The sequence below is a fragment of the Xiphophorus maculatus genome, chromosome 9 (assembly GCF_002775205.1).
Source record: "Xiphophorus maculatus strain JP 163 A chromosome 9, X_maculatus-5.0-male, whole genome shotgun sequence".
Taxonomy (NCBI): domain Eukaryota; kingdom Metazoa; phylum Chordata; class Actinopteri; order Cyprinodontiformes; family Poeciliidae; genus Xiphophorus; species Xiphophorus maculatus.
In genome coordinates, this window is record NC_036451.1 from 30,826,747 (window position 1) to 30,853,826 (window position 27,080).

The window sequence follows — 27,080 nt, forward strand, 5'->3', positions numbered from 1 at the left end:
TAATTAAAAACATTTTAAAAATGTATTTCTGCCTCCTGAAATAGAGAAATAACCTTTAATGCTTTACATGTGTTATTGGTACGTTTAGAAATTATATTTAAAAATCTAATTCTAATATTTTTCTCTTGAAATCCAATTAAAAAATAATTCATTCATTCTAAAGAGAAGTTAAATGTTGTCGTAACTCATGTCTTAAAGGATCTTCAAAGAAATTGGTGGATGGTGATGCTGCGGGCAGGTAGGATCTCCAGTAGCAGTCCATCTTGCAGCGAACATGAACAGGCCTCTGACTGAAGACTGTTGCTGTGAGACGATCTCATGACCGTTCCATGGTAGCATGTCCTGGATGACCATCAGCTGTTAGCTCGCTATGTGAATCCTCATCAACAACTCATCCAAATAAATCTCTGACAGATTTTCTTATCATTTAGGCTTTTAGTAAATACATAATTCTGGTGATTCTGACCTGAAACAACAGACGTTTGGTCTGATTTAACTTCAGACAAGGAGCAAAAATAGTGAAAGTGTTTTTGTTTGCTGTATGTAAATTTCTGGTTTCAACTGTTTGCATTAGAAGCTCCACATTTATTCATGGACATTAAACCCAGAAGGAGTAATGGTTCTTTTTCTTTATTTGCAGTGTTAATATTTTCACTTTTATCTCCTAACATGTTTAAATGGAAAATTATGAACAAAAGGAAAAACTTTCAAACTTTCCTACAGCGTCTGTAATTATTGCCGGTTTGAATGTCTCGTTCTTAAACATGACATCAGCAGGTGTAGATGAAATAATTAGATAAAACTTAGATAAGATTTATTTATTTATTTATTAAATTGTACACAGGAGTTTCAAACTGAGAAAAAACTTTTGTCTAACTTTAAATACTGATTTATTATGAACACTGCTGTATTTTCCAATACACAATTTATTTCTCATGTCCATGAATTCCTTTCTTTCTCAGGATCGGTCGACCTGAAAATAGTACCGGTCTATATTCTGAGTATATTCTACATATACTTTAGTGCATCATTTTCACTTTGTCAGGATATTTAAACAAACTGAAAACAAAAATTCTGTGTGATGGGTACAGAATCCTGGCTGGAGCTTTCCTCATTCCTCCCGGTCCAGTTAAAGCCCGCCTTACGCTGCCCCCGGTGACGATGTGAGGCTAGTGTTCAGAGCACTAAGTGTTTGACATGAGAAAAATGAGAAATACATAAAGTAAATCAAATGGGTTACCAACGGTGAAATCAGGAGAGATTCAGAGACGAGGCAGGAACTATCCTCCAACGGTCAAATTTATTCCTACAGCTGCATTTTTACACAAGGAAATCAGAAACACAAAGAAAAAACAACAAAAACCTGGAAAAGCCAGAAATCCTAATGAGAAAAAACCTGGTAAAACAGCCATTAAACATGAGACAGCAGTAAGAGACGCTGTTGTGATGCCAGTAGCTCCTCTCTAATCGGACCGAAATCAGCGTTTCTGTTTCCTGTTTACACAGGAAGTCCTTAAACTCTGGTCATGTTGACAAATGACAGCAGAGTCGAACAAATCACGACTTCCTCACATAATTCCAGACTTTAGGTGACGTCAGGTTTAAGGACAAAAACCAAACACTGGAAGGAAAGGAGATGGCATTTAAAGCCTAAAAATATTATTATTATTACTATTCATTTTAATTCATGTTCCAGACTTAAACAATTTCATCGTTTCTCCCACACCAACACAAAGAGGAAAGGTTTGGTTGTCACCATAATAAAATATTAAATTTAATACAGATACCAAGAAAAATAATCTACCATTTTTAATAGTAATAATTTTAGCAGAACAAAACATACAAATAATTATAACATTTTCACTTTTCATAATTAGGGTAAAACTTAGAAGTCTGGGAGAACTGAGCCCTATTTCTAAAAATATCTGATTTAAAAATCTCCCCTCTGGTAAAGAAAACAAAGCATGAACGTTAATAATCTTTAAAAAGTGTTTACCTTTGATTATGCAATTATTTTATTTAATAATAGCCTATATTTACTTTTTCTTTTTACATTTCTCTGTCAATTTATTGTTGATATAAATACATTTTTACCACTGAGGGATGAATACAGGATCATTCTCGACTCAAATAAATTAATTTTCAAAACAAACATGAATCATAAGCATTGAAAACATGTTTTTAGTGTAAACAAGGCCCTGGTCCATGCAGATCCAACCAGCAGCAGCTCTGTTTCATTTCTGTCTGAATATTTTCTTCAGTGATTAAGTACAGACTCTTCAAGATTTTATGATTTTTATGGCAGTAATTTAGAAATATTTGCAAGGAATTTTGCGATATTTGTAGGAATGATTGACGGCAAATGTGACTGACTCACCATATCAATCAGGGACCATTAATTAAATGCACATAATGACTTTTCTTCTGGATGTTGTTTCCCTGTTAGGAAAACTTAAAACTTCCAGCAGCTTATTGGGGGGGGGGGGGGGGATGGGGGGACGGATGTAAACAGCTGCCATTGTGTCAATTTTCAGGCAAACAACTGATACAAATATATCAAACAACCGATTATTTTTGACAACCCTAGCAGGAGGAATGGTTCAACGTACCAAACAAGAGCGCTTATAATGAGCTCCTTCTTTTCCTCACTAAATGATATTAGCAACACCTATTACCACAGTAACTCCAATCATATTGTAAAGGAAAAGTTCATCCCAGTCACCATCTATCTGCTGCATGTTTGCTTATTCTCAAATGTGCCGATGTCTGAGAAAGAAACAAGACGGATTTTAACGTTTCTTGCCTGTGTGAGTTCTCATGTGAACATTCAACAGATCTTTTCTGCTGAACTTTTTTGGACAGGTTTGACATGAGAATGGTTTCTCACCGGTGTGAGACCTCATATGATACGTCAGATGACTTTGTTGGTTGAAGGCTTTTCCACAGGTTTGACATGAAATATGCTTTTCGCCCGTGTGAATTCTCATGTGACGAGTCAAACCATTTTGCATGTTGAAAACCTTCCCACACGTCTGACATGAGTAAGGCTTTTCACCTGTGTGAGAAGTCATGTGAAAATTCAAAGAATTCTGGTGGGTAAAAGTTTTTCCACACATCTGGCATGAGAAAGGTTTCTCACCCGTATGAATTCTCATGTGAACTGTCAGCCGAGCTTTAACGCTAAATTTTTTTTCACATATTTGGCATGAATAAGGTTTCTCACCAGAGTGAATTCTCATGTGAAGAATCAATTGGCTTTTCAAAGTGAATTTTCTTTCACAGGTCTGACATGAGAAAGGCTTCTCACCTGTGTGCAAGTTTATATGGAGACTCAAGCTACTTTGCCAATTAAAAGCTTTTCCACAAGTCTGACACAAGAAAGGCTTCTCCCCAGTGTGAGTTCTCATGTGGTCCCTCAAAGTGCTCTGCCTGATATAAGCTTTCCCACACGTCTCACATGAAAAAGGCTTTTCACCTGTGTGAGTTTTCATGTGGTCCCTCAAAGCACATTGCAAGGTGAAAGTTTTTCCACAAGTCACACAAGAGAAAGGCTCACCTGTGTGAGCTTTCATGTGGTATTTCCATTTACTTTCCACAGTGAAAGCTCTTCCACAGAACTCGCATGAGAAAGGCTTTTCTCCTGTGTGGGTTCTGACGTGGCCTAGCAGCTGACTATGCCACATGAAGGTTTTTCCACAGGTCTCACATGAGAAAACCTCTCCAGTGTGAGTTCTCATGTGCTGCCTCAATTTGCTTTTCTCAGTAAAAGCTTTCCCACAGGTCTGACATGAGAAAGGCTTCTCCCCCGTGTGACTTCTCATGTGTTCTTTCAGTTTACTTTGCCAGAGAAATGTTTTTCCACAAGTCTGACAAGAGACCAGCTTTTCGCCCGTGTGAGTTCTCATGTGGTAATTCAGTTTACATTTGTAGAGAAAAGTCTTTCCACAGATCTGACATGCTAAATCCTTCTGACCTTGGTGAGAACTCATTTGAAGAACTAAGTAAGCTGGAGTCAAACCGTACATGAGGCAGACCCCACTGTCCGCCTGTTTTAACTGCTGAGGTTCAGATTCATCCTCTTCATTGTTGGTCTCTGCAGTATCTGGTGTCTTCTGACCCAAACTGGAGTTCAAATCCCGGTTTTGTCCTGAAGGGATAAAAAGGCTTGTTACTGAGAATGTAATAACTCAAACTTTTCATTCAATTAAAATTTTAAATGCTTTGGAATGCACAAAAGTAGAATCAAACATTGTCTCTTTGACCTCATTTTAAAAGAACAGTGTTCATCTTGACCAGAAATATGACCAACAGAGACAATTTCACTGAACTCCAATCCAGAATCACACGGCATTCTGGGGGATGTAGGCAGAGGGAAGACTTTTATGGCTCAAAAACACTGAACGACTATAGACCCATTGCTCTGACCTCTCGCATTGTGAAGGTTATGGAGAGGCTGGTTCTGGTACATCTGAGGTCACAGCTAGATGCAGACCAAGACCCTCTCCAGTTTGCATACCAGCCCATTTAGGAGTGGATGATGCAATTATATACCTGCTGCAGAGGGCCTGTTCCTCCCTCGACAAACCTGACACCATTGTCCGCATACAAGGTGGCACCTTGTGGTACCAGTGTTTTTCAGTCTGCCTGCTAGCTTAGTGTTAGCTTAGCTTCCTCCTCCCTGCATGAAACGCTCTTTCTTCATGAACATTTCCTCTCCTTCAGCAGCTGCAGCAGCAGCAGCAGCAGGTCCAGCAGCAGTTAACCTGAACTCTTCCTCAATCTGTCCCCGGTCACGTCTCTCTCATCATCCTCCTCTGACCATAATGAATCCCACAAACACTAATTTCCCCTCCATCTCAGCTCCTGAATCAGCTCCAGCGGATAAAGTTTGTGTGATAATTAACGTAACAAACCCTCTGCCTTCACTTTGGAGAGCCAGCTGTTTACATTTTAAACCAGTTCTTTTATCAGCCAACAGTCTGATGAGCTTTTGTTGCTTTTTCAATTTGCGGTGTTGAGAATGTTAATGTTACCCTTTATAATGTTCAAAGCAATCTCACACAAAGTTTGAAGGTCGGTTGAGCAATGTGCCAGAATATCTTCATGTTTGAGGAGAAGCATCCTTGTTCTGCCTTCAGACATCCTGACTAGTTTCAGGTAGACATTCCCGTTCTCCTGTAACGCTCTGGGCAGGTAGGAGTGAGATCGATGATAAAAATGACATCATCCAAAATGACCAAGAGGCTTCGATTCACTGGAAAAGGATTTTCAAAAGAATGAGGTATTCCTTCAACAAATTTTATATTTTTATTCATCTTCTACAATTCAGGATACATGTGTTGAAAAAGAGTATAAATCCAAACAATGTCATCCGGTACAACATCCATCACAATTCAGTTACAATTCAGTAAAACACAATGAAAGTTTTTAAAGACCCACTTGCTCCCACAATCATACATGAGACAGGTTTCTTCAATCTACAAGATTTCTCTTTGTTTTTTTTGTTAAAACCTTAAAAACCAAAGGGTAGAGTTGATCCATCAGTAAAAACACTTCTCTTATCAAACTTAAGAAATGCTGCGTATTTTAGCAGGAACTCATCTTCTTCCTGTTTGCCGGAGCCTTCCAGCTCTGATGCCGTCAGAATCCACCGATGCCGTGAAGTCAGATCACCTCTTTCTTTTGTTTTCTGGTTGGTTCAGCAGTTTTTTTAGTTCTGCTGCCATAAATCCCTGAGATGTGCCTCCCAGCTCATCAGTTAAATCCCTGAAGTAATTCCCAGGTCTAGTTTTCATTTAATGCATTTTCTTGACTATCAGGAGAAGCTGGAGGTTGATTCACACAAAGAGCCCATTCTGTTGGTCTAAAATAATCTGAACAGCATCAGGAATTTCTCTTAATTCTTCTACAACATTTCTCATTTCATTTGGATCAACTCTACCCTCTTGGCCTCCCACACTTAGCAGGTAGAATCACACAAATCCCTTGAAATGACATTCAGGTCACAGGAGACGCTGTGTAACAGAGTCCGAGTCGCATGAAGCAGCAGAGTGGCCTTTGTTTTATCAAAACTATCAAGATGGCGGACAGCGTTTCTTCTGCGCGCTGAATGTCTTCCTGGAGTTTTCCCCAACAGCAGCAGAGACTCTAAATGATAGAAAAAATTACATTTAAATACATTAATGCAATTAAACCTCCAGTAGCTATGACTTCTGACTTTACTAAATAAAATAAATTGAAATAGCACACCTGAGATTAATCCATTAATTAACGACAGTCTCCTGTGCAGTTTCCGTGCTCTCTTCCTCTTTTCCACGGACCTGAAAGCTGAGAAACATTCAGAACTTTTATTACACAGGCAGGAAGGTTTTATGTAGAAACAGCTTTAGCTAAAAGCATCGCAAAGTGGTAACAGCCTGGAATTAACATAAGCAAAGCAGTTTCTATTACACACACACATCATTCCCGGTTACAGTTAACCTATTCATTTATTCTTTACTTCGTATTTCTGACTGTGATGATAACTGGTATAAAAACGTACTCCGTAGAGGAGCGCTGGTTCCAGCTGCTGACCGGTTCGGTCCGGCTGGCGGTGCCGGTCCAGCAGACGCCTGATTGGCTGGAAGTGCTGCTGGGTTTCCAGCCTCCTCAGCGCTTTCATCACAGATTAAATCTACAGCAAGACAAAAACACAAACAATAAAAATCAGTTAGTTTCCTGAGCAATCCAAATAATTTGTTTCCTGCCATCAGTAATAAATAACAGTTTTACACTTACTCTGTACTTCAGTATGAGATGCATACATGTATATATAATTTGAGGGATTTATTTTAGTAAGAACTGCTACTTACTGTTGATAGTGCAGAGAAGTCCTAAGAATCAACAGATGAAGACCTACTGAAATTAGCCTGCTTGCCTGGAGAGTTGGATATTATTCAGAATGATGCTGCTTTTGCAAATGAACTAAATTAAACCATCGGCGGTACCGGAGCAGACATTGTCCTGTGAGTTGTAACTCCTCAAGAGGCGCTGTCCTTTTTTTCCAGGTTTTGTTGGCTCCAGTGCCCTTTATTTAAAAGTAGTTCGACAGGAAAGAGGGTAACGAGAGAGAGGGGGGGGAAGACATGCGACAAATGTCGCCAGGCCGGGAGTCGAACCTGTGACCATCGCCATGAGGACTAAGGCTCAATACGTGGGTTGTGCGTTGCCCCCGATGCGCTGTCCTTTTAAACACTTTTTAAACGGATGAAGGAAATTACAAACTCGTAGTCGGCACTAACTAGTTGTACATATCTTACATTAAATGCTTATTGTTTAACCTTTATCCTGAAACGATTGTTGTTTCTTTCTATGGATCCCCTACAGAAAGACATCACGCACACTAGATCCCTCCTGCTCTTTGTCGCCTGCAGGAGGACAAAAAGCTGCTAGCTTAAGACGACTAGCATTGGTTTTAGCCGTTATCAAAAACTTATGCCTGATATGTAAAAGGGAAACAGATGCAGTTCTTTGATGCTAATTGTCAAAACTACAACTAGATTAGATCAGGAAAAAGTTTAATTAAGAGAAAAAATATTAAGGGAGAAATACGTAGCTCATTTAAGCTAGCTTGACTATAACTACTGTAACATTTAGATGTGATGTGGAATTCAGTGTTTCAGTTCAGTTAAAAAAAATTTAAAATGGCGACCCACACAAACTGACAGATCAGAAGAGCAGGTGTTTAAATTAGCTAACCAACCACCACTATGTTCGCCTAGCTAATAGCAGCAGTAGCTAATCCACCACCACTGTGTTAGCCTAGTTAATAAGATAATTGCAAAAACATAACGCCTGAAAACAAAACTGTAACGGACTGAGTGTTCTGTTCTTTGTGTGGAAAATGTTTTGAGTGATTTTGGTGTTTAAGCCTGATACATAAAGTGTTGGTGTTGTCGGTTGCCATGGCAACGAGTCTCTGTGTAGCATAGCTGACACACAGAGTGCAGCAGCAGCATGGAAATGAATTGTCTTGGTGGCCTCCAGCATTGTGCGCGTGCACAAAATTTCCAGATGTAAACGATAACATGCAAAGGTCCACAGAGGTGTGTGTGTGTGTGTATGTGTGTGTAAGCAGGGCAGAGGTTGTGGCGCTTACGCACCTATCCAACAGGTGGTTCGCGTGGTTTTACACTCACCAACAGGGGACCCTCCGGCCAAGAGGGGACATTTTTTAGGTCCCCTCTTGGATAGGATGGAGCGACATACACACTCCAGATAAATAAGAAAATGACCTTTTATCAAATATCTTTACTTCTGAACTTCTTAATGAATTAGGGATGGACAGACAGAAATAAATTAATAAATGTGTGTATATTTTTTTTAGTTCCAGAACATGTCAAAGGCAAGACAAGAAAAATGAAGGTCCTCACTTAGTCTGTATAGAACGACACAAGTCCCCTCTTGGATAGGATGGAGCAACATACACACTCCAGATAAAGAAGAAAATGACCTTTTATCAAATAGTTTTACTGCTGAACTTCTTAATGAAGAATGGATGGATGGACAGACAGACAGACAGGTAGATAGACACATAAATAGTAGGACTTGAATCTGGTGGACAATAAGTTTCGCCATTAATGAGATTCTTGCTCATTTAGACAGACAGACATAAATAAATGTGTCTACATTGTTTTAGTTCCAGAACATGTCAAAGGCATTACAAGAAAAATAAAGGTCCCCTCTTGGTCTGTACAGAACGACACAGGTCCCCTGTTGGCTGGTTAAGAATGACACAGGTCCCAGATGGAGCGACATACACACTCCAGGATGGGTGGATAAAGAAGAAATTAACTGAATTATTTTTAAGACAAAAAAACATGTAAGCTGAAACAAAACAACTTAACGTGAACTATTTCAGTTAATATAAACTACAGATCCCAACATTTGTCTGACATGTTTCCTCTGCATGGAAAGGTGAAACGGTTTATGAACTGCCATTCCAATAGTGAGGCGATCTGCAGCACAAAGTGGTCAGAATAAAGAGTAAAATATTATTTACAGAGCACATTTTTTAGAGAAATTTACAACAGCCTTTGTCAAAAATATTAGAAAATAAAAGGTGCCCTCTTGGTCTGTACAGAACGACACAAGTCCCCTCTTGGATAGGATGGAGCAACATACACACTCCAGATAAAGAAGAAAATGACCTTTTATCAAATAGCTTTACTTATCAACTTAATGAAGTAGGGATGGACAGATGAAAATCTTCAAATTTGATTGTTCACCAGGAAACTTGTCATAGAAATTAACTGTTGTAATTGATAACCAGAAATTCTTATATTGATCTCATTGTGTGTATTTGACATGATAAACATGATCATCTAAATAACATTACACCAGCACATTTCTTTCAGCTTTAAACATAGGCTCTACTTGCATACTTACTGATAGCTAATTTATCACATACATATTTTTGTTAAAGTTAGCAAAACTGAAGAAAGAAGTCAACAAATGCAGAGTAGTTTGTATTTTCAGTCAAAGTTTACTTTAAAATGTAACAATAGATGAAGTACTAAAACAGTTGTTTTGGCATTTTGTCAATAGTGCAATGTTTGTATGAATATCTTATGAATGCGCAAAAGCAAATATAAAATGAGTAAAACAAAATATCAGGACAGGACAGTAAGGTAAATATCTTGACTCCAAAAAATATATTAAAATGATTTGTCTAGTGCCAACCAACATTCTCCTTGGGCACTGTACAACATTCACATAAAAGGCAATTAGTTAGAGTTGTAAATCTAAGAAACCCGGAAGAATGCGATGAATCTTCACTTTATCGCAGTCTCCCATCCTGAGCAAGCACATTGGCAACAGTGGAGAGGAAAAACTTCCTTTTAACAGGAAGAAACCTCCAGCAGAACCAGACTCAGGATGAGCAGCCCTCTGCCTTGACTGGCTGGGTTTGAGCACAGCTCACATTTCAAAATCAGTATGTTAAAGCTCCATTTAGATGGACGAGCATCACTGTGACCCTTAGACTGACGCTCCGTAGTGCGAGCTCCCAGCATTCAGGCACAAAACACTGACGCTCCGTAACGGTAGTGGTTAACATTGTCTGTCCATCATGTGAGGTGTCGGGATTCTGGTTCCAAGCATTTGTGGTGTTATTCTTGGCACAAGCTCCTCTTTACAACTGCAATTTTGTTGTGCACAAAATATTTAACTGCTTTCCAGTCTCTCCCATTGTCCCTTAGGATCGGATTCTCTTTTAGGCATCTGTCACAGTCCACTTTTCCAGGGATCTTCAGTTCCTTTAGGGTCCTTGAAATGCTGGATGATGACTTCTCTTTCTGTCTCTGACCAGGGCCTTTTGGATTTCCCTGTAAGCAAATGAGGGAAGAGAAGGAATAAATTGATTAATAAAAAGCACCAACACCAAATTTAGGAAATGAAAGTCAAGGTTTTTCATTTGCAGTATTTTATAGAGATAACTGAAAAACATACCCTTTTGACTTGATGCCAATGATGACTTTTTATTACCCTCAGCTGCCTTGCATGATGAAGTTCTCTCCTTGCAGTGTTTATCCTTTGACGTTTCTGAAATATATGTGTCAATGAGAAGTTTACATCAGATTGAAACAATATGATTTTAAAACTATTCATTAAGTTCAGATTTTTTTCCTTTACCATTACTATACAGGAGCAAAAAAAATTACCTTTTTGACTTCTGTTAACAGTCCCCTCAGATTGGACATCTGCTTCTGAGTCACTAGACTCCTCCTCAGCTGCAACAAAATGTTTTCAGTAAATATTTAAACACAATATTCATTTTTTTGCCGACAGTGTCCAAATTGCATATTTCATACAAAATAGACATATTTGAAATCCTTTACTTACAGTTGATGTTTGGTGTGATGTCTTCCAGGGATTTTCCTTTGAATTTACCCATTCCACCTTGCAGAGCAAAAAGAAGTCTACTGACTTTTGCCATTTGGATTGTTTCCTCTGGCAGTCTGTAAAATTCCCTGTGGACCTCAATATCATGTCCCATGAAAGTTGCCAGCTGGTCTAGTTCGTGGGTTTGTAGGTTTAAGAGTTGTGACACTGTGGCTACATGTTTCCGTAGTTTGGTTGATGTGAGATTCTGTGGGAGTTTAGCTCCACAGCTTTCTGCAAACCGTCTTAAACAGTCACATCCACGAAAGCTCTCTTGGGATCCATAATATGGACGAGCAAAAATGTAGGGATTGGTGGGGGAAATCCCAGCCTCTTCTCTAGTTTTAATCAGAAGTTCCACAGACTCTTTTACATTTGTTGGGAACAGGACAGGCACTTTGCGGCCCCTTTTCCCCCGTATCTCTACTCTGGTGAGATTCTCACAAAGTTTTTTTTCAAACTTTGAAAGGCTCTCTAAAACTTCATCATGCATGTCGTGTTGGCTCCTTTGTAAATATGTGCTGAGTTCCATTCTTGAAACTTCTCCTTCACTACGACGATTGAACAGTATTAGCTGTGTCAGAGTGACTTGAGCGAGTTCGCTCCATGATTTTGCTGTTGGTTTATCAGTGAGATTTCTTTTGTAGACCACCTGGAGGCTTTTCAGATGGTCCTGGAGCTTTTTGATGTCTTCTGACAAAGGCAGTATTTGGGGGATATTATATTTTTTCTGGTAAAGCGTTTTCAGGGCATTGGATGATACATGTGTTGTCCATTCTAGTTCAATTAACTTGGTGAATTCCTCTGCTTTTGATTTTAAATCAACATTCTGTTGACGCAGTGCCTCTCCTTGCAAAATATGTGACACTTTCACAAGAGAATGCCGCAGTTTTAGTGCTGTTGAAGGCACTTTGAATCTGTTGGATAACTCATTAAACCCAGTCATCTGTTTTACAGCCTCAAGGACTGTGTTGAATTTTCCTGGACAGATCAAGTCTTTCAAAAAAACAACATCCTTGTCAATGTTTCTTGCCATCAGAACAAGTCTGGCAAGTTCCCTCATCTTATTTCTGATGTCTGCTTGATGTCGTCCAACTTCTCCGTTTCTGAGGTACATTCTCTCACCCAGTGAAATAATAAGGGAGTCTGCCTTTACTAACTGAGATACATTGTCATATGACATGTCCTGGAGAACCCTCTGAAGTCCAGTGGAAATCGCAATATCCATGGGCAACATCATGGAAGAACTTGCCTGAACTTTTCTTGTGACCATGTCTCCTTTTGACCGGAGTTTGCAACGCTTATAATGCCTCCAGAGATCTGTCTTGACATACATAGCAAAACAAAACTTGCAAGGTAGGTAGTTGGTTCCAGCTGATTGATGGGTTGCTTGCCTTTTTGGGATGATTAGTCCTTCCCCAGAGGTCAGGACAGAACAGTTGTGCTGATAGTTTCCCATGTTTGCTACTTTGGCCAATAGCAAGGAGTGCATTGATGATCCTTTCCTGTGTGCGAGTGCCTTGGCCACATCAGGTTTGTCTGAATGCTTCTGTTTCAGATGTCTTGTAATTTTTGCATAAGGCTTCTCACAGAAAAGACAATAATTCTTCTTGTCATAGATACGTTGATGGGCAGTGTTTGAAGACATTTTTACTGTGATCTTACATTGTTGAGAGTTACTGCCATTTGAGTGCTGCTCAGTTTTACAAGATGGTTTTCTGTGGATTACTTCAGTTTTTGTAGTTTCTTCTTCCTCCGATTGTGGGTCATCATTCACTTCTTGATCTGACATTTCCAGAGCAGGGGAAACTTGTTCTTCAGTATTCTGAAAGAAAATGTAGTTTATTTATTAATTACTTTGCAAACAAGATAATAATATCATACATGCATATTTATTTTATACATTTATAACTATCTTTACCACTACTTCAGTAATTAAACACTTTATTACCATTTCACACTCAGAAAATTCCTCTTCTGTCGGCAGAGATGAAGGCAGCGGGTTACTGGCAGTGATGCCAGGCAGATCTGTGACCAAACTCTCTGGAATGTTCATGTCATTAAAGGTTTCAGGGCAGGAATTTGTTGAAGGGGGTCCATCCTGTAATAATAACAACAACAAATAGTGAATACATGTCTATATCAGGTGACAATAAATATATTTAGGCAGTGGAATACAAAGTAAGACAAAATCTCTACTGTGGAAAAATCTTTAGTCTCTTACAGATAACTAACGTTATATTAGCCTACCCTACTTGAAAGAATTACTTACTTTATTTTGATTCTCACATCCACCGTTGTTCATGGTTGCAGTATAATCAGGTTGATGTGCCAAACCTGTAAATACAGTTAATCAGTTGTCATGAGTTACATAAGATAGTGCTTTTAGCCCATAAGATTAGATAATATATTTAAAGCAATAGTACTCACACATGAATGCCTGAAGAGCTTCTTCAATGGTGGGACGTTCTTCGAGTGATCTACTCAGCATCCGGGAAATCATATCTCTTTGGCTGCTCCATCTTTCCTCACAGTGAAGAGTGAAATTGCCATTTTTGACATTGTCAAGTATCCCAAAGGCATTCTTGAAGTATGGTGTTGTTTGTTGAAAGGGATGTTGGCCATCTGTGAGGATGTAATGCATCAAGCATCCAGCGATCTAAAATGTAACAAATTACATTAAAACAATGCTCTTTCACAGTTGTAATCATAAGCTTTTTATAGTAACTCTTGACAATTAACTAGCCAAATCAGAATGAAAAACAACAACAATAATAATAATAATAAAAGAATCATGATATGCAGTTTAATTAGTATTTTCAAGGTCAACATACTTGGACTTCTGACTCTTTCTTGTACTTGTGTTCTTGAGCTTGCTCGTAACTCAACCAGGACAAAGTTACAGATATTAGTGAAGAAGAGGTGGATTTTGTTGGATCTAGTTTTCTGCTTGCCCCAAAGTCTCCAATATACAATTTATTGTTTACACCTGTAGACAAATAAAATATAATTTGTCATATAATTATCACGACATAAAAGTACAGTACAGTTTGCCCATTAACCTTAACTTGCCAAACAAGATGTTTTGAGGCTTCAAATCTCTGTGCAAAATTCCGTGTGAGTGGAGTTCCTGAAGTCCCAGCAATAACTCCTTGCAGATTCCCAGTCTCCACTGCTCAGTCAGGTTTTGTCTCTCAGGAAAATCCTTATCTTCAATCAGGTCTCTGAGATTATACTCACAAAGAGGGGAGACAAAATAAGCAAAGTACGAGTCTTCCAACACTTCAAGGGGCTGCAACAAATGTTTCACCATTAATTTTTCTGAACATAGTAATTTTGCCATTTCCATTTCTTTGTTGGCAACATGTTTAACAACTCGTTTCACTGCCACATGGCAGTTGCCAAAGAGTCCTGGAAAGACTTGTGCCCCATTGCATCCATCTGCAATCTTAGTTTTTGGATTGAAGAGAAGACCATCGATTTTCGTCACGTCAGGGTCAGACTCCAGATTTTCTAGTGAGCTCTTCCATCGGGATTCCTTTAATATTGAGGAGGGGGGGGAATTTCAATTAGATAATAGAAAACCAATCAAATACACAGGACAAGCACACTATAACCTGGACTTAGTAGGAAAATGTTTAGAATTTCTTCACTCAATGTAGCTGAACAAAGAAACTTCCATGCATCTTTACCTTCTTTTCCATCTGCTTATTGCAAGAGGATGCAGCAGTCTTCTAAAAAAAAAAAAATAGAATTACAGGATTAAATTATATTAATTATACACAATTATGACAACGGTTTGTTTAACCATTGACAGTATTTTAAAATTCTACTTTGCATTTTGAGTTTTAAGATGTTTAAAGAAATTTGTGGAGGTTTGCATAGCACATGTACAACATAGTAAAAATCAAAGATGAAGATATAATCTCTAAGATTCATGGTATTTGGAAAAACATGCCGTGAAAAAAATAGAAATTTATATAATTAAAAGTTGCATACCTGTCGCCATTTGCACGTATCATCCCCATAGTTAAATACAACTTCTTCTCCTGCCAGTATTTTTCTGATAGCAAATGCACACAGATGTGGTCTTTTTTGCTCGTCCAATACCTGTTGGTCACAAAGTCACAAAAACAAATTAATTTCAGTCAGTCTTTTTTCAATGAAACGGTTAATAAATTAATAAATAGTGACTTCTGGCTGTGATACTTACGATTTGAATTTTGCTGTTTGGTTTGATGTGATCATCATTCATGAATCTTCCAAGTCTTGCTGTATCTTTACTACCATCAACGCTAAGAAAACAAATGGACAAAATTACAATTACACCTGGGCTTAGATTCATAGTTTGGAGGTTCATGCAATTGTACGTACCAGTAGCTTTTTCCTTGAAATTTGTAAAAAAACAAAAATGCTGCATCTACTTCTGAATACTCATTAAGCAGGCTCTCTCCTTCAGAGCCAGTGATGTGTGTTCCAACATATTCCAGCAGGAATTGTTGTGGCTCAATGTCTTCAGTAGCAAAAACTCCATCACCTGAAAAAACATATGGAATGAATTTAGCTTTCCATATGCATTTCACATGAAAGAAAGTAAATATTTTCAAACAATGTTGAACTGGCTAAACCTTACATAAAAAAAAACATAATGAAGATTATATGCACAGACTGCAGCAATATGCAGTTCAGTGTTGTAACACAAATGCAGTCCTTTAAAATTGAACCTACTTGAGGGTTTTGAACAGAAAATGTGGTACCGAAAAAGTTATATTCTCAAGCAAAACATACCTTTGTCTTTGTTAATAAATGTCTTCCGAAATATGGCTTTGTCCTGATCTGAAGAGATGAAGTACAAGGCTTCCTTCTCAGGAGAAAGTCTTTTGGTCCTCATTTTTTCTGTGGAAAAAAAAAAGTATATTATACGTGTTAACTATTTTTGAAACAATTTGATTCAAAATCACTGTTTATACAAAAGACAATAAAAAGCATGGCAACATGGATGAAATCCCGAAAAGATTAAAGAAAAAAGTGTGGAACTTACCCGTTCTTAAATCAAAAAAGAGTAAAAAAAATCTCAAGGTTGGTTTTCTTCCTCCTAGAATTTGAAAAGTGCTCAACACTTCCAAAGTCACCAAAAATGGTTAAGGATTGGAAGGCTCACGGGGCCCAGGTTATAGGCCTCTGTGTGAATGGTTGCATTTGCATCTACATAGCTGTGTTCTGGTCCTCGCCTCCAATTGGCCACGGACAGTTTGCTATTCTGTCTTTATCTATTCAAAGTGGTGCTGCTGTCGTTCTATACAAACCAAGTGGGGACCTTGATTTGCATTACAAATCAAGGTAATGAAAATTGATTTGCATTACAGAATTATAGAACGACGGGGGTCCACTGTTGGCTGGTGTAGAACGGCACAGATCCCCTCTTAGATAGGATGGAGCGACATACACACTCCAGGATGGGTGGATACAGCAGAAATGAACTGAACTAATGTTTTTTAGACATATTTATATCAGGCCACGTCACAGCCATGCCTGTACAAAACCACACTGGGACCATTACACACCTCTTATTATTATCTTCTTTTGAAGACTTTCAGGTTTCCTGATATAACTAGTGTAAGTGGTGCACCATACAATTTAGCAATAATTAATATGTGGCTCAACAAGAGTTTACATAGTTAAAAGTGTGGATAAAGGCAGATAAAACCTTAATTTAAAAAACAGGTCAACATACTTGGACAACTTTGTTAGTAGATATTCTATGTGAAGTTTAAAATTGAAGGACTCGTCTATTAAGACCCCCGGGAACTTTGTAGAACTCATTCTCATTATGTTTTCATTTTCAATTTTAAGATTTGTTTGATCAGTTAATGATAAAAATTTATTTGGTCTAACCAAAATAAAATTAGTTTTGCTGATTGTAAGACAGAACTTGTTTAAATTTTAGAAGAGTTTACAAAGTCATTAATATAAATGATGAAGAGTAACGGAACCAAAATTGAATCCTGGGGACGTCCCTCTAATCCCATACTGGGAATTGGAAAGAATCTGATGTTTATCCATGTATTTAATTAATCTGCCCTGGACAGCTCTTTCGAGAACCTTTGATAAAATATAATTTTTATTTCTGGATTTGTAAATTGGAATAATTTTTGCAACGCCAGCCATTTTTGGCATCGTACAATGTAATACTAAAAGGTTTATTGAGGGTGCCAGAGGTTTAACTATGGAATTAAACATTTCAAGCAGAGTTTAACTGCAGATCCAATCAACTCCTTCTGTGTAAGAACTTTTCAAATTTTTAATGATTCTTTTTAGTTAGCTAAAGTGCCATATAAACTCCAAAATGGTTGAATACAAAAATAAGTTAAGTGTATCTCAGTGGAGACTTGTGTTATTCAATACCAGCAATCATAGGACCTCTGTCATTGAAGACAAGTCAAGTGTGGACCTTTTCTATAAGGCAAATCAATTCTGATAATTCTAAATTGAGATAACAAGCACATTATAGTGGACTTTAAATAATCATGGGTGCTTAAAAAGTAGTCAGCTACTTTTTACTGTGTCTCCAAGAGTGTACCATATAACAGGTGGCCACAGAGAATTTGTTTTCTGGTAATGCAAACAGGAATCAAACCCATTACTCAGAACAGAAACATCACAGAGAAACCCCTGGTGTTCATATTCTAGCAATGCTTAGCAACCCGGAACAGGAAGATTTTGTTGTACAGTTTACTCAACCAAGAGCAGGAATTAGAACAAACTTAGAATCTAGAGAAAATCGTATTAGTTTATCTTGTGAAACTATTCATTACCTTAGATCAAGATCTACCTATTAGATCCCCGTATTTGATAAGAATAAGTGGTCTGTAATATACTAGAAAGGGTCTGAAAGACCATGGTGTCTAAACTGTGTCTTAGATTTTATCTTGTACCTCTTTTGTCAGCTTTGTCAGCTGTAATGATTGTCTAGGTTTTTATGCTGTTGGTTAACATGTATTATAATCGATTTGGGATTACATGACGCAAGACTTGATTAAACAAATCAAACCTGTGTTATTGTATCTTTTCTTTATTATAATTATTTCTACAAGGGTTTAGAAACCTTCTAAATTCTAATATAATCTGATATATCAGAACAAGGCCTAGAGAAACTCCCATTAGTTAAAAAAAAAAACTACAGCAGACTTAGAAAGTATATAATCAAACATGGAGAACCAAAATTTAGTTTTATCAGAACAAGAATCCAGAGAAACCCTTGCTAGTATATTACAGACCACTTATTCTTATTAAATACGGGGATCTAATAGGTAGTTTTATAGTTTTACTTTCCTTTTGTATTAGTATATCCAGAGAACTCTCATTACTTCATAAATCATGGAGAACTTTTTTTGTTTTTCCTTTCCTTTGCTTTCTTTTTTTTTGTTTGTTTTGTTAGACAGAAAATGTTCCCTAATTCACGTAAAGCACTTTTAATTTCCTGGTTGAATGAAAGGACTCTGCTACAGCTTGGTGTAAGCATTGAAACCAAAGCTTGGAGCAGTGTTTTTAATGCATGTGATCCTGATTCTGCACATTATAATTTGATTCATGAATTCTCTGAAGCTCTCCACATAACCATTCCAGAAAGAACTGTCACTAGCAGAAAAAAATGAACAAAATCCCTACCTTACTAAAGGGATACTAAATATATATATGTGACTGATGTGCTAGCAGCGCTGCTATTTCATATTCATTTTGCTGCAAAAGTTACCCCATGTCTTCCGGCCTCTAACTGGCCACAGCCAGTTTTTTCAGCTGAGTAGTATAAAACGCTATAGTATACTACTCAGTTAAACGCTATATGTTGATCTCTAAGGTAATGAGTATTTTCACTAGGCAAACTAAAATTGGAAAATTCTTGTCATATAATGATTTACAAATCTACAAGAATATTTTATATGCCACAATCACATCCTTCAAATAAACCCCAATCCAGCTTTTCTCTAACAAGTCATTAGATAATTGCATTATTGTTCCATCTGATCAGGCTGTCATATTAGACACAAAGCATGTTGTGTCTAAATATAAAGTTAGACATAACATGTAGTAAATGTTTCACAGTAAAGCTAAAAGCTTTTTTTTAACTTTACTGTGATAAACCATAAATATAGACAAATTATAACTTACATGACTTAAAAGATAAGGACCCTAACACATTTGAGAGAGGTTCCAAAATGAGAACATGTGTTTATCTGCTTAATCAGTTTTTCTTATATAACATGTAAGACTGTTGCCATTCTTACATGTTGTGGTTATGTAAGCGTGCCGCTGAGTGCATGTGAAGAGATAAGAGAGAAAAGGGAAAGATACAGAATCAAAAATGATCAAATGTTACAAGATGAATGGCTCTCATGAAGGAGAAAACAGTGGGCATGGCTTCTTTCACTTGAATCATTTCCATCTGGTAGCTGAAAGAGGCCTCAGCTCATCGTGAAACCTCTTTCAGCTCCTCTGGTGGTGGGGGAAGGGCCTGGGTGAAGGCCTTTGTTAGCTCTGAAAGCCCAGTCCTCAATAAAAACTGGTTTCTCTAGTTCACACAAGTGCTGTGTGGCATTTGGAAGTCAGTTCTGAGACAGAAAATCTTGCAAAACAAATGCAGAAGTGTAATATTAAACATGAATACTGAATATTCACACTAAGCATCAATTAAAAAAAGGTTGTGAATGAATTTAATTCAAATTTAAGTCAAAACTGTAAAATACTTATTTTTGCTCTGCAAGGTGGAATGGGTAAATTCAAAGGAAAATCCCTGGAAGACATCACACCAAACATCAACTGTAAGTAAAGGATTTCAAATATGTCTATTTTGTATGAAATATGCAATTTGGACACTGTCGGCAAAAAAATGAATATTGTGTTTAAATATTTACTGAAAACATTTTGTTGCAGCTGAGGAGGAGTCTAGTGACTCAGAAGCAGATGTCCAATCTGAGGGGACTGTTAACAGAAGTCAAAAAGGTAATTTTTTTTGCTCCTGTATAGTAATGGTAAAGGAAAAAAATCTGAACTTAATGAATAGTTTTAAAATCATATTGTTTCAATCTGATGTAAACTTCTCATTGACACATATATTTCAGAAACGTCAAAGGATAAACACTGCAAGGAGAGAACTTCATCATGCAAGGCAGCTGAGGGTAATAAAAAGTCATCATTGGCATCAAGTCAAAAGGGTATGTTTTTCAGTTATCTCTATAAAATACTGCAAATGAAAAACCTTGACTTTCATTTCCTAAATTTGGTGTTGGTGCTTTTTATTAATCAATTTATTCCTTCTCTTCCCTCATTTGCTTACAGGGAAATCCAAAAGGCCCTGGTCAGAGACAGAAAGAGAAGTCATCATCCAGCATTTCAAGGACCCTAAAGGAACTGAAGATCCCTGGAAAAGTGGACTGTGACAGATGCCTAAAAGAGAATCCGATCCTAAGGGACAATGGGAGAGACTGGAAAGCAGTTAAATATTTTGTGCACAACAAAATTGCAGTTGTAAAGAGGAGCTTGTGCCAAGAATAACACCACAAATGCTTGGAACCAGAATCCCGACACCTCACATGATGGACAGACAATGTTAACCACTACCGTTACGGAGCGTCAGTGTTTTGTGCCTGAATGCTGGGAGCTCGCACTACGGAGCGTCAGTCTAAGGGTCACAGTGATGCTCGTCCATCTAAATGGAGCTTTAACATACTGATTTTGAAATGTGAGCTGTGCTCAAACCCAGCCAGTCAAGGCAGAGGGCTGCTCATCCTGAGTCTGGTTCTGCTGGAGGTTTCTTCCTGTTAAAAGGAAGTTTTTCCTCTCCACTGTTGCCAATGTGCTTGCTCAGGATGGGAGACTGCGATAAAGTGAAGATTCATCGCATTCTTCCGGGTTTCTTAGATTTACAACTCTAACTAATTGCCTTTTATGTGAATGTTGTACAGTGCCCAAGGAGAATGTTGGTTGGCACTAGACAAATCATTTTAATATATTTTTTGGAGTCAAGATATTTACCTTACTGTCCTGTCCTGATATTTTGTTTTACTCATTTTATATTTGCTTTTGTGCATTCATAAGATATTCATATAAACATTGCACTATTGACAAAATGCCAAAACAACTGTTTTAGTACTTCATCTATTGTTACATTTTAAAGTAAACTTTGACTGAAAATACAAACTACTCTGCATTTGTTGACTTCTTTCTTCAGTTTTGCTAACTTTAACAAAAATATGTATGTGATAAATTAGCTATCAGTAAGTATGCAAGTAGAGCCTATGTTTAAAGCTGAAAGAAATGTGCTGGTGTAATGTTATTTAGATGATCATGTTTATCATGTCAAATACACACAATGAGATCAATATAAGAATTTCTGGTTATCAATTACAACAGTTAATTTCTATGACAAGTTTCCTGGTGAACAATCAAATTTGAAGATTTTCATCTGTCCATCCCTACTTCATTAAGTTGATAAGTAAAGCTATTTGATAAAAGGTCATTTTCTTCTTTATCTGGAGTGTGTATGTTGCTCCATCCTATCCAAGAGGGGACTTGTGTCGTTCTGTACAGACCAAGAGGGCACCTTTTATTTTCTAATATTTTTGACAAAGGCTGTTGTAAATTTCTCTAAAAAATGTGCTCTGTAAATAATATTTTACTCTTTATTCTGACCACTTTGTGCTGCAGATCGCCTCACTATTGGAATGGCAGTTCATAAACCGTTTCACCTTTCCATGCAGAGGAAACATGTCAGACAAATGTTGGGATCTGTAGTTTATATTAACTGAAATAGTTCACGTTAAGTTGTTTTGTTTCAGCTTACATGTTTTTTTGTCTTAAAAATAATTCAGTTAATTTCTTCTTTATCCACCCATCCTGGAGTGTGTATGTCGCTCCATCTGGGACCTGTGTCATTCTTAACCAGCCAACAGGGGACCTGTGTCGTTCTGTACAGACCAAGAGGGGACCTTTATTTTTCTTGTAATGCCTTTGACATGTTCTGGAACTAAAACAATGTAGACACATTTATTTATGTCTGTCTGTCTAAATGAGCAAGAATCTCATTAATGGCGAAACTTATTGTCCACCAGATTCAAGTCCTACTATTTATGTGTCTATCTACCTGTCTGTCTGTCTGTCCATCCATCCATTCTTCATTAAGAAGTTCAGAAGTAAAGATATTTGATAAAAGGTCATTTTCTTCTTTATCTGGAGTGTGTATGTTGCTCCATCCTATCCAAGAGGTTACTTGTGTCGTTCTGTACACACCAAGTGGGGACCTTTATTTGTCTTGTAATGCCTTTGACATGGGCTGGAACTAAAACAATATGGACACATTGATTTAGTTATGTCTGTCTGTCTAAATGAACAAGAATCTCATCATTGGCGAAACTTATTGTCCACCAGATTCAAATCCTACTGTTTATATGTCTGTCTGTCTGTCTGTCCCTACTTCAGTAAGAAGTTCAGAAGTAAAGATATTTGATAAAAGGCCATTTTCTTTTTTATCTGGAGTGTGTATGTCGCTCCATCCTATCTAAGAGGGGACCTGTGTCATTCTTCACCAGCCAACAGGGGACCTGTGTCGTTCTGTACAGACCGACCAAGACAAAATTTATATTAAAATATATATTTGCTGTTGATACTGCAGACCTTGTTATTAATTCATGCTATCATTAAATGGTAAAATATAATTTAGTTTCAAATGTGCCCACAATCCCACTTTTTAGGTAATATTTGTTTTGGAAAAAAAAAATAATTATATAATATCACTCAAGTTAAATCATAAATTTCTTAAAAGAGTTAAAGTAATTCATTGTAGTAAGTAAATCCTCTTTCGGTCAAAAATGAGTAGACTCTTTGTAAGGTAAACGTCGCTCAGATCTCTAGGTCCCCTCTTGGCAATTTCTTTAAAAATGATTAAAAGTCAAATCTTCAGTTATATTATGGTAATAGAGCTTCAAAATAAATTTTTATTTTGGGTTTTTACTCTTTCAACAAACTAGAAACAGAAGTTCCCTCTTGGCAGGACTAAACCAATATTCCCCTGTTGGTATAGTACGCGTGTAGGTGTGGCCTGGGGTCGCCTCTCCCCCTCTAATCCTGTTGTGTTAGGCCAGAGGTCATTAGAAAATCCCAAAAACCTCTAAGGGAGGAAAGGTGATCTTTGTTGATCGACTGAATCGGTTCCAACATCAGGCAGAAATAATCCGAGTCGAACTGCAGTGGATGGCGACGGGCCGCCGCTCTACAGCACTAATGTCAATGCTCTGACCAACAGGCTTGTTTTTACAGCGGAGCGGACACTGGTAAATCTGGACCGGTTAGCGGTCGGCTCCCGAACTGGTTTTGAAACTCTTGATGGTCTGAACCCAGTATGAACCCAGTCTGTATACCAGGTCTCTGTTAGCACAACTAGAACTCATGGTGGAACCCCCAGCTATCTGACTCTAGTTAGTTAGCCCCAGCTAACCGTGAGTTAGCTGGGGCTAATGCTAACTGACTAGCAGTCAGTCTAGATTCCTCAGATGTGATCAAATGAGAGCAAAGAACTCTGGGAAAAACCGTTACCTCTGCTGGATCCTGAGCCTTCATCGTCGCTTCCTTCCTGCTTAATGTCGAGTTCCTCCTCTTCCTCCTTTATCTGCACCATTTCGTCCTCTTCCTCCTTTATCTGCACCATTTCTTCCTCTTCCTCCTTCACCTGCAGCAGAGTCGGTTCCACCAGATCTTCCATCTTGGATCCAAACTGCAAATTGCTGCTGGAGACAAACCCTCGTTAATAACTATCTGAATACTTATTCAGTCATTTTAAATTGTTTAAAAATATGAAAACTAGCATACTAGTTCAAATTCAAATAATCTTGAATTTTGTAGCACTGGAGCTAAATTATTTCATCTTATTTTGCAGCAGATCATCAGACTGCTGAGCATCAGGGCCCAAAGCGGTAGGAACGGCCCTGACTTTCTATTTAAGATTTTTAAAAAACATCAGATTCATTTTTTTCTGCTTTGGGTTCAATACAAAGCTCCTTTACAGATCGAGTTCAGCTTAAAATAACTTGAATATTAAAATTATAGTTTCAGAAAATGAGTTTCATCAGGTTGAAAAACATCTGCAGATCAGAGATTTTGCTCTGAGATGTTAATTAAATATTCATATTTACTGTTTTATCACACATAAATCATGTTAAAGCAGAGAAATAGAGCCGAGGCGTCTCACTTTACCGCGCAAAACTCTCGATGGTCAGCAGAACAAAGGAGCTCTTTGTACAGTTGCCGGTTCGGTTCGGTTGATTCGTCTTCGATGCGGCTGGGTAGCAGTCACTGCTCGGTGCTGGAAGGGAGAAGTTGTGTCACCAGAACCGGGTCAGGAAAGCGTCGGTTCTGAGGAGAAGAAAAACCTGGCGGTTAGCTAAAAGCTAGCGGACTGTTAGCTCACATCAGAACAAAAATCAGGCTGGAAACTAACTTCCGGTCGGTTAGGTTCCGATTTAACGCTCCAAAAGTAAAGATTCAGAGCCAGAAAGTTGCCTCCAAAAACACGAACCTGAAAGGTTTTCCTCAGCAGACCCGCGCCACACGCTGTTGGCCAGAGAGCTAACAGCAGGAAGCTCAAGTCTACTTCCGGTCTCGTGAGAAATTCTGCCCCCCTGTGTCGGGAGTGCGCACTGCAGCCAGAGAGGCGGATCCGACCGATTCACGGCGTTTCTGATCAATTTCTCGGTAAACGAGCCATATGATCATGTTGTTGTTGTAACTTTCAGATTAATCGATAGATGTTGTTAAAACAATGATAAATCTGGTCTTCTGTGGGCTTCTTCTTACACAGTGGCTTTTGTTTTAATCACCAATTAGTCGTTTTCTTACTTTTGTCATGTTCACTTTAGCCTAACAAATATCAGTAAACAAACACATCCAACATATTGTGTGTATCTATAATTTCTTTTTATTGCTGATATCCTAGGATGGAAGTTAGCTGATAGCAGGACACGCAAAATTTGACTTCCTGAAAAGACGAGACTGTAGGCTTTCTGACAAATGCCGTTATTTGAACTGTCTTGTTGCTGAAAATGTGCTATATAAATACAATTACCTTACCTTAATATAAAATATGACACATTACTGGATGAAAAGTATTTATAGGTGCTAATTTTTTAAATGCTTAATATCATTTATTGGTCTAAAATAATAAGTCATAGCATTTGGATTAAATAATTCAAAATACTTATGATTCTGAGATGTAAGAGAACATAATTCTTATCTTTTCAAATGAGAAAATTAACTTTCTTTCAGCCCATAGCTCACACTTTGTAATGTTTTATTACTCCATGGAACCAAAATTAACCAATCATCTTGAGATTTAGGTCACTCAATCCTACCATCACACACAACTTGAGGATTTGGCCCTTCGACCAACAGAGAACAGATCTGACTGCTTTGCATGTTCTCTCTAGGTTTGTGGCTTTGCTCAATGTGGAAACCAGTCCATCCTCCTGATGCGCTTATAAGATCCATACCTTTGTAACGTTCTATTAAAGAAATATCCCAACAAAACAGGTTCAAATTTATAACCCAATAAAAATAATGATCTCAGTAATTATTGTTTCAACAAGGTGTTGCGCAATTCGGTTTCCATTAACAACAACAACAGAAAAAGGAACTCAAAGACCAACTGACCATATAATAATCTCTGATTAATAATCACGGATTAATAATCTCTGATTAATAATTGCAGAAAAAATATCAAGCCTGAAAACCTGGTATGGTGACAGACTGTTTTGTTTTTAACATAATCTCTGCTCGGCTTGCGGGCGCAGGTGGTTGCCACGACAACGGGTGTGCTAAACGACAAAGAGTAAAAAGGTCGTCATGGGTTTAGAGTTGATCACCTGTTCAGGTGGTTCTGTTTACCTGTGGCGCGTTCAGAGTTTCTGAACGTTCAATAAACGACAGACTTGGACTAATGACCTGGTTCCTTTGTGAGTTTATGGCACAACAAACATCAAATAGGACAAATATATTTCATTAAGTATTTAACAAACAAATGGCTCCTACCGCAATAATTATATGAAATTAAATTGTCTAATTTTTTTTTTAATAGTTTGGTGTTCTCTGGCGTCTTGCTTTGAGCTCAGAGCCTAAAACTGGGGTCCCCAGTGTGGGTCCTGGAGGGCCGGCATCATGCACGTTTTAGTTCTCTCCCTGGTTTTAGTGACAACCTTTTCAGCAGGTCAATGTTCTTCTTAGGCCTTCTAACGAGCCACCATTGGATCTAGGTGTGTTAAACCAGGGAGAGACTAAAACAGGGGTCCCCAAAGTTGGTCCTGGAGGGCCGGCCTCCTGCACGTTTTAGTTCTCTCCCTGGTTTAACGCAGCTGGATCAAATGATGGCTCGTTAGAGGCCTAAGAAGAACACTGACATGCTGAGGAGGTTTTTGGTGCCACCAGGGAGAGAACTAAACATGCAGGATGCCGGGCCTCCAGGACCCACTTTGGGCTCCCCTGGCCTAAAAGGAGCTTTATTGGCTTTTCCTCCATCAAACGATATTTATTTTCGTCTCTTATCTAGTCAAAATATTGATGTTGATGAGACTTTATCCAAAATGACAAAGGTTATCAACCTTTATAGCTCTGCTGCTGAAAATGAGGAGCAACATTCACAAATGACATTGAAATCAAATCCAGTCCAACATCTGAGCTGATTCCTCTGGATCCTGTTGGAGGAAAAATATCCCAACTTCACAAGATGTGCTTTAACCTAACAGAGCTCTGTGGTTCCTCCTGTCAGTCTGAAGTTTCTCATATTGAGGTCAAAGTTCAGATCTACCATAACTGACTGACATCTGCTGCTCTCAGGTTTGTAACCAGCTTGTGACTGAGAAACCAGTAACCTGCTCCCAGTGTCAGAGTCTCACTGAGGAAGAAAGATCACTTTAATATTTCTGCTATAACTGATGGATATGTGCATATAAAATAAGACAATACAGTTTCAATGACAATTCGGGATGTCTAATTTTTCGTGCTATCAGCTAGCTTCTATCCTTTTATATCAGCAATAAAAAATATAAATACACACAATGTGTTAGAAAACTGTATTTGGTGACTGATATTTCAGGCTAAAGTGAACATGATAAATGCAG

The 27,080-nt window shown here is 38.0% G+C and overlaps 1 protein-coding gene across 7 annotated transcripts; it reads right to left on the reverse strand.

Annotated features, from left to right (window-relative positions):
* Window positions 1-2,480: 2,480 nt before the first annotated feature.
* Window positions 2,481-24,580, reverse strand: LOC102228083 (gastrula zinc finger protein XlCGF57.1-like). Of its 7 annotated transcripts, none has more exons than XM_023338958.1 (17): window positions 24,488-24,580; window positions 24,166-24,324; window positions 23,509-23,696; window positions 15,709-15,816; window positions 15,295-15,457; window positions 15,134-15,215; window positions 14,920-15,030; window positions 14,613-14,651; window positions 13,993-14,458; window positions 13,755-13,909; window positions 13,351-13,579; window positions 13,193-13,257; window positions 12,872-13,021; window positions 10,882-12,745; window positions 10,701-10,769; window positions 10,489-10,581; window positions 9,019-10,364 (listed from the first exon to the last, which is right to left on the reverse strand). In XM_023338958.1, exons 3-17 carry the CDS (start codon window positions 23,672-23,674, stop codon window positions 10,264-10,266), a joined length of 3,861 nt encoding a protein of 1,286 aa, XP_023194726.1. In that variant the 5' UTR covers window positions 23,675-23,696; window positions 24,166-24,324; window positions 24,488-24,580; the 3' UTR covers window positions 9,019-10,263. The 7 variants fall into 7 exon arrangements, with proteins under 7 accessions (XP_023194727.1, XP_023194728.1, XP_023194726.1 ...); XM_023338954.1 differs by having other exon boundaries at window positions 14,613-14,654; XM_023338955.1 differs by having other exon boundaries at window positions 14,613-14,654; window positions 23,509-23,699.
* Between the last annotated feature and the right edge of the window lie 2,500 nt (window positions 24,581-27,080).